The sequence below is a fragment of the Podarcis tiliguerta genome (genome assembly GCF_965153285.1).
Source record: "Podarcis tiliguerta genome assembly, chromosome: 3".
Classification (NCBI taxonomy): domain Eukaryota; kingdom Metazoa; phylum Chordata; class Lepidosauria; order Squamata; family Lacertidae; genus Podarcis; species Podarcis tiliguerta.
Window position 1 is genome coordinate 54327477 of NC_139536.1, and position 7265 is coordinate 54334741.

The following is a 7265-nucleotide window of genomic DNA, read 5'->3' on the forward strand; positions in this document are numbered from 1 at the left end:
CGCGCGGGAGGGGCGGGGGATGGGCACGCCTTTCCCCCGCCCCGCCGCCTCAAGGCCCCGAGTAGCACAGGCTCGCGCCCTCAGCCTTTAAAACCTCTTGGTAGTCGAGAGAGAGAGAGAGAGGGAAAACCACCCCCAACGGCAGCTCCGCCTCTCGCGAGCAGGCATTGGCCTCCGCCTCTCCCTTTCCCCGTATTGGCCGCCGAGCTTCAGCGGCGGCTCCCCATTGGCTCCTCTAGTTTTGGATACCAGATTCAAAGTTTTTAAAAGTACCCGGCAAAGAAATTCCGCCCAGAGCAGGCAAGCGGGCTAGTGGCGGCTGGGGGAGCAGCGCCGAGGAAGAGCCCCGTTAGGGAAAAGGACGGAGGAAGAAGGAAAGGGAAGGAAAACGTAGGAAGGAAAACGTAGAAGTGCATCGACTCCTCCGTTCCAGGTACAGGGGAGGGAAGCAGGGATGAAAGAGGCGCCTGCAAGGCTGCAATGCCCTCTTTGGGGTGGGGGCGATGTGGGGGGCCCAAATCCCCCCAAGAACGCCTGATAGGAATGGATGGGAAGGGATTAGGATCCAGCTTGGTATGGATGGGCTGAAAAAGTCCATATTTCCCCCTCTTCTCCCCAATAAAAGGGAACTGACGCTGTAAAGGAGTCCCGCCGGCGGGAGAAGCCCTGCGTCGCTCTCCCGCGTAGTGGACGGGGAGCTCCTTTAAAGTGCGGGAAATGATCCCCTTTACCCCCTTGGCTCTTCTCCGTTTACTGAACTCGTTTATTATCCCGCGATCTGCTCAGGAGATGGGCTTCTCCCCACCCCGGCCAACCACCTCCCCCCACCCCAATTGTGCCTTACAGCGCACGTGGGATATGGATTGGGGAGCCCGTGAAAAAACACCGAATGGTCTCTTCCACCCACCCGAGATCCTTTTCTCCACCTCGCCCCGCAACCTCTTATTCTTCCTGCCCTGGGGGCCTGGCGGGCACCATTTCTGCAGGGCGCGGGCGCCTTTGCGCCTCCCTAGCTTCTGTAATCTGGAGCCCGCCAGGGTGGGAGCAGCCATTAAGCGCGTGCTCGAGCCTTGAATTGGAGAGGGGGGGGGTAGGAGGTTCGACTTAATATCTGCCCCCCTCCCCCGAGAAAGACATACATTTATTAAGGGGGAAACCAGGCAGGGCGGGCCTCCCATGTCCATTCTCCCATCTCCCGCGCTCCTTGAGAAGGCGCCTCCCAACCCCTCAGAGATGGCAGCGGGCTGAGGAGAAATAACAGCGATTTTGGACTGCTCTAACCAACGAATGGGGGGGGGGTTGGGGGGTGAGGCCCGATAGACAGAAACTGCCACTCACCTTGATATGGGGAGGGGGGCTTTTTCTCGTTCCTTTGGGGACGGCAGTGTGAGGCAATCTTCCCTCACATCTGAATATATTTTGCCCCACAGCATATATACTGCCTTTTAGGATGTAATGCCCACAACAGCATCTAGATTTCCCCACCCCCTTCACATTATAAACTGTACCTCAATGTTGAAGGGTGCTTGAGAAAAGGACTGGCGGTGTGCTTAATGCACCATAGGTGTATTTTTTTTAGCCACCACTAGGTTCCAGGACTGCCTCGCCTTGGAGAAAGGCTATTTCTCCTGACCTTTCTCTAGCAGCATTCTGAATGAAGGGGAACCCCCTAATAATCCTTGAGAAAGTAGAACCATTATTTCCCCAGGACCCAGCTGGAAATGTGACTGATAATGCTTTAACTGTACAACAGGGAATTGGACAAACATGCCAATTCAGGACCATCTATCCTGATCTGCCATTTTGTAGCCCTCCTTTTATAGCTTTCCAAGTTGCTCCATACCCGGCATACAATATGTCTATGCAGAGTAAATAATTTTTAGTTTGGCAGTTTATCCTCATCTTCGCTGGAGGTAAAATGCCTTGTAAAATGTGTTTTGTAAGTTATTTTGTTCATTTGTATTAAAGCGAGCTGTCTGTAAACAGTAAGAAATAATCACATGTATAAAAAGCCCTATATTTCTGCAGCGTAATTTTATATTAACATGAAAGTGTTGAATTAAATGTTTTAAAACAAATGAACAGCCCTTCAACAATGCTTCCAGATTGTCTTCTGAAACAATTTTAACGCTAATGTCTTTTTATTTTTGTTTTAGATACAAATCTGACAATATTTAAAAACAAACCACTTTGAAAATGAAACGTGATGTTAATTGTTACTATGTTCACTGTGGATATTCACCATTAAAACCAGGTGGAACAGAGAAAAGATCAGAAGAGCTCTGTATTGCTAATTATGATAAAGACTTTTGTAAAGACTGCAATAAAGACTATCAGAAGGTTTTCTACAGTGACCTGCACCATGGAAGTCCCAAGAGTGTCAGCATCCAAAGTGGCGAGGAACCTGTACATAACAACAAAGAAAACCAAGAAATATTGTGGAGGCATGTTCAGAGTGTCAGTGAAATGGACAATGGAAATGAGGACAGTGGGTATTCCTCTTTGTTGGGCAATCAGCACGAATCTACCGTCCACGATGATAGCATGCCTTTGGCAGGAAACATCAATAATACACCAAATCACCATCTTAATCAAAGAAAGAATTTGCTTCCAGTCCTCCATTTTGAAGAACTTGTCTGCTCAACTTTAAAAAAAACTAGTAGAAGAAATCCAAAGACATGGGCTCTTGTCTTAGATAAGATTGTTTCTAAGCAAAACATGGAATTTAGGAATCTAATTGGCAAAAAAATGGGACTAGATAAATTAGACATTCTTGGTGAGCTGTTCCATGGAAAGTTCAGTCATCTGCTAGCAAGTATCTTAAAGCATCTCAGCTATATGGACTTGATAAAGTGAGTTCATTTAATATGGTGTTTGTACATTAAGCTGAATTATAAGGTCAAGCTCAAGAGACCATTTTTACTGTGTGGTGCACTAATTTTCCTCATGGACGAATATTGCATGATGACATAACTTATGTGTCAGCTAGCATACCCATGTGAAGTATTGTGCGAATATTCTCTTTTACTGTCTGTTCCCAGTGCTCTGGCAATAAATATTAATAACTCAGAATGACCTTCGTTGGGTGACGTCCAATCAGTAGAAGAGACCTGTTGGTCACGCAACAGGGTTCCTCTTTTTATTCCCCTTTGCAGTTGCACCACACTCCAAAATATACTCTGGAGGATTGGAAGACCTTCTGAGCACATGAGGCGAGGAAGGGGAAGTCTGTTCACATGACAATTTTATATTTGTAGATGTTAGAACCCTTTATCATTTTTCATTTCTGCTTTCCTTTATTTCATTTCAAACTATTCAGAATAGAATAGGAAGCTGTCCAACTCCTATGCTGTGCTAAGCTTAGAGTAGACACTTCTGAAACGTGCACGTCCTTTCTAAAAGTGCATAGAAGGGAGATGAATGTACATCTCTGCACTGAGGTTGCCTATAGTTTTATAATAATGGAAAGGTTTATAAATGGTGCCTTGGAGGTATCTATAGGTAGAATTGTTTACTTGGTTAAGCAACGGGATTTGATCTTATTTTCTGAATATAACTGATGGGTTTTTTTCACAACAGTGTGGCTAAAGTGAGCACTACATGGAAAAAAATTCTACAAGATGACAAGTGGGCTTTCCAGATGTATAACAAAGCACTGAAATTGACTTTGGTAAGATTCTCTACTTTCCCCCATTCTAAGTCCTGTTTTTATTATTGAAGCACCTACACATCTAGGAACTGGGGCAGGGGGTTCCATCATTTCTGTTGCAAGCCTCTGATTGCTAACACAAGCTAAAAAGCAGAGGTGGAGAACCTCAGGCTCTGTCTGGCCCAGGGTACACACCTCACAGGCTCTCCTGTACACTCCCAAGTGTTCTTGCATGCATGGCTGAAATGCCTCCATGAATTCTGATGATGCCTCTTCCTTCTATGAGGGTAGAGAGATACATGCATAGGAACTAGTCTACTGTACAAAGGCACAATTTGGATGTGTTGCTCCACCCAGTTTTGCCTCTGGCCCCACCCACCACTGACATGTTGGCCATTGGGCTGAAAAGGTATATGCACCCCTCCTATAAAGGTAACTTGCTCGTTTTCTCAGGCCCGCAAGTTCTGGCTGGATTTGTTAGCCTGCTTTTATTTGTGACAGATAACTTGGTAGGGCCTGATTAATATATGTGGCAAGGCTCAAGAGTAAGGGCTGGGCCTTGTTCAGCTTTGCATGCAGCTGTTTTGCACCTCTAATTGTGCAAGCAGCAAAGCATGCCAGGAGTCTATATGCTAGATTGCCAGTGGCAATGCCTGTGCAATCAAATCTTGTTTTAATCATCTGAGATATTCCGAAACTTCATATAACCAGACACAGCGCTTTGCAAACATACAATCTAGGAAGCAACAATTAACTAATTTCCCATTATGTCCAAACCAGGAGACAGCAGATAATGGCTTCTAAACAAGTCAGAATATGAAAAGGTGGCTTAAAAAGCTGGTTTTCAGAACCTGGTTTGTTTGGGCGATATTAACCATAGTTTCCAGTTCGGTTGGAATAAAAATGTATGACTAATAGAGGCTTCCTGTCATGCATGCATGCTTACATAAAGGTGCTGTACGTGAATGCATGCACATTGGGCAAAAAGATTCCTGCGTTGCAGGGGGTTGGACTAGATGGTCCCTGTGGTCCCTTCCAACGCTATACTTCTATGAACCTCAGACATATCTCAGCTTACTAAGCCAACATCGGATTGTGAATGTGGCCAGTGGCTGTTGCTACTGGCAGTCCATCAAATGGATTTTTTTTTGAAGCCCTGGTTCCAGTCTTGCAAATAAATTTGGGGAAGATACTGGCCTACACATACATTTAGTAGCCTGCCAGCCAATCCATATTTCATAGAATCATAGAACTGTAGAGTTGGAAGGGACCCTGAGGATCATCTAGTCCAACCCCCTGCAATGCAGGAATATGCAGCTGGTCCATACAGGGATTGAACCTGCAACCTTGGTGTTATCAGTACCATGGTCTAACCAACTGAGCTATCCAGGCTATTTGTATTGCTCTCTTTGGAAGTTCCAAAAGCAAAAAACACTAATTTTTAATCTAATTAGATTTTTAATATAATTTTTAATACCTCAGTTTTTAATAAGGTCCCCAAAGACACATTTGGAGGCTATTGGGCCATATGCCACCTGGAGGGCTGATACAAGCTGTGAGTTAAAATGCCGTGTTCTACACCAGAGGTCTTTTATTAATGAAAATTCCTGAGAATTTGGCAAAGGTGCTGAGCCATCTATTGGTCAGATAGTAGATTGTCTTTTGTAGGAATACTGCCAGAAACTAGAAGGAAGAAGTCTCCGAAGTATCAGATAAATTTCCTTATTCTGCTTTTGTTTCTTTACTCCCTGAATACAAAAGCAGGTTCCGATGTGTGTGTATACTAACAGATAATTAGCACTTTACTTTCTTTTTCAATCCGCAGTCTTGTAATAAACATTATTTTCTTGGCAGAATAACAGCGTGAAGGCCTCCAGACAGGGTGATACAAGGGAATATGCTCTTTGTCGAGAACCATTAACTCACGTTCAGAAAGTATCAGCTGCACAAAACTCCAAAAAAGCATCCAGAATCAAGGTGGACAACCAGAGCTCTTCCTCCTACAGCCGGTACACACAGTTTTCCGAGGTAAAGTGCTTTTAATTCTGAGTGGCTTCTGGTGATGCCACATTGTTAGTAATAATTTCAAGTGCAATGGCCCCATATCATGTGCCAGTTATTCTTATACAGTACAAACCTTGTGAAGCCAGATTAAGCGAGCAACATATTGAACTGTTTAACAGGCTGTATCTTTTGACAATAGAATTTGAAGTAGAGGAAGCCTTAAATTCTTTTTAGAAGGGCAAGCAAGCTGTAAAAACATGGTGTGTCTATTTAAATGAGCTTCATTTTGATTCAGGGAGATGTTTACAAAAGCAAAATCCATTTAAATTTTTTTTTTATTTTGCTCAACAGGTTGCCATGACTTTGAAAAACACTGAAAGCTTGAAAGTCTGCAGTTACTGTGGTTCACCTGCTAAGTATGATTCCCATCTGCAGAGGGCAACATGTATCCGTGAAGGCTGTGGTTTTGACTTTTGCACAAAGTGCTTATGCAGCTACCATAGTGCCAAGGACTGCTCAAGTGGAAAGTCTTTGAAGCCCTCCTTCAAATCAGGACCCCTTCCTGGTACCAAAAAAAGCAAACAAAATTTACGCAGGCTTTAATGGGACCTGATTTGGAAGTCCAAAAGAGTGAATATGAAAGAAAGAACTGACTTGTTTAAAACCATTTTTTAAAAAGAATGAAAACATAAATGTATTTTGGAACTTTTCCAGTGGGTTAGATGCTTTTAAATTTTTTAAAAATGAATTTGCTATTCCAAATGTCCTACCTGCTGTTTTAAAAAGGGTATTCGCCAAAAAAATTTAAATTCAATTTGTTTTAAGGGGATGGAGAGGGTAGCAAGCTAGCATCTGGACAGAAAGTGGAATTAGGTTTTGAAAGTTCAGTAGAATAAATTTGTTTTAAGGAATGAGCTTTTGTTTTAATGTATTCAGACTTCATGCCTTACAAAAGCTTTTAGAACTTTACTGTTGAATGACAATGGATATGAAATGCATTTTTTGCTAAATACGCAATAATACCCTTGTATTTGCGGTTTGAAATATTTATTGACCAAGTTTTGTCTAATTATTTTCAAAGCATTGGATGTGACTGGGATTAATAACCACTCTGGTCTTCATAACTGCTGAAACAATACTGTTTTATCATGCCCCCATTTCATTCCGGGGCAAATATCCTGATGGCCAGTTATCCCTTTACTTTACTTTTCTTCAAATCCAAGATGCTTCTCCTGCCTATATACTTGTAAATACTTAAATATTTGTCTGTCTCTATGCTGAAAAATAAATTTAACTTTATAAATAATACCAGCACTATGTTTGTTACAGCACACAAATAACTAGAGACAGGTACATTCCTGCATGGACAGAACTCCATACAATGGGGGCAGCAGTCACACACACCATGCCAAGCTAGCCATGTGCACATCACAGCGCAGGCCCAATGAAGAGTCACTAGGGACAAATAGGCTTGGAGGGTCACATTTGGCCTCTGGCCTTGAGGTTCCCAACTCCTGGTCTAGATTTTTAGACAGGAAAATTGCCCTGAGCAATAGGAACAAGAACTGTGTGTGTTTTTTAATCCTCTCTCATAACAAAGAGTTCCATGACA

General features: G+C 43.2%; 1 protein-coding gene across 1 annotated transcript; it reads left to right on the forward strand.

Moving 5' to 3' along the window:
- Nucleotides 1-145: 145 nt before the first annotated feature.
- On the forward strand, nt 146-6959 carry FBXO5 (F-box protein 5). The gene is made up of 5 exons (XM_083434223.1): nt 146-433; nt 2157-2852; nt 3580-3670; nt 5504-5677; nt 6005-6959. The coding sequence occupies exons 2-5, from the start codon at nt 2197-2199 to the stop codon at nt 6254-6256; spliced, it is 1173 nt and encodes a 390-aa protein (XP_083290349.1). The 5' UTR covers nt 146-433; nt 2157-2196; the 3' UTR covers nt 6257-6959.
- Nucleotides 6960-7265: the final 306 nt, after the last annotated feature.

Excerpts from the sequence above, each read along its gene's own strand:
- FBXO5 (XM_083434223.1), top strand. The coding sequence starts at position 2,197 with ATGAAACGTGATGTTAATTGTTACTATGTTCACTGTGGATATTCACCA. Across the intron at positions 3,671-5,503 it reads AAGCACTGAAATTGACTTTG|AATAACAGCGTGAAGGCCTC; the intron begins GTAAGATTCTCT and ends TTTTCTTGGCAG. Across the intron at positions 5,678-6,004 it reads GGTACACACAGTTTTCCGAG|GTTGCCATGACTTTGAAAAA; the intron begins GTAAAGTGCTTT and ends TTTGCTCAACAG.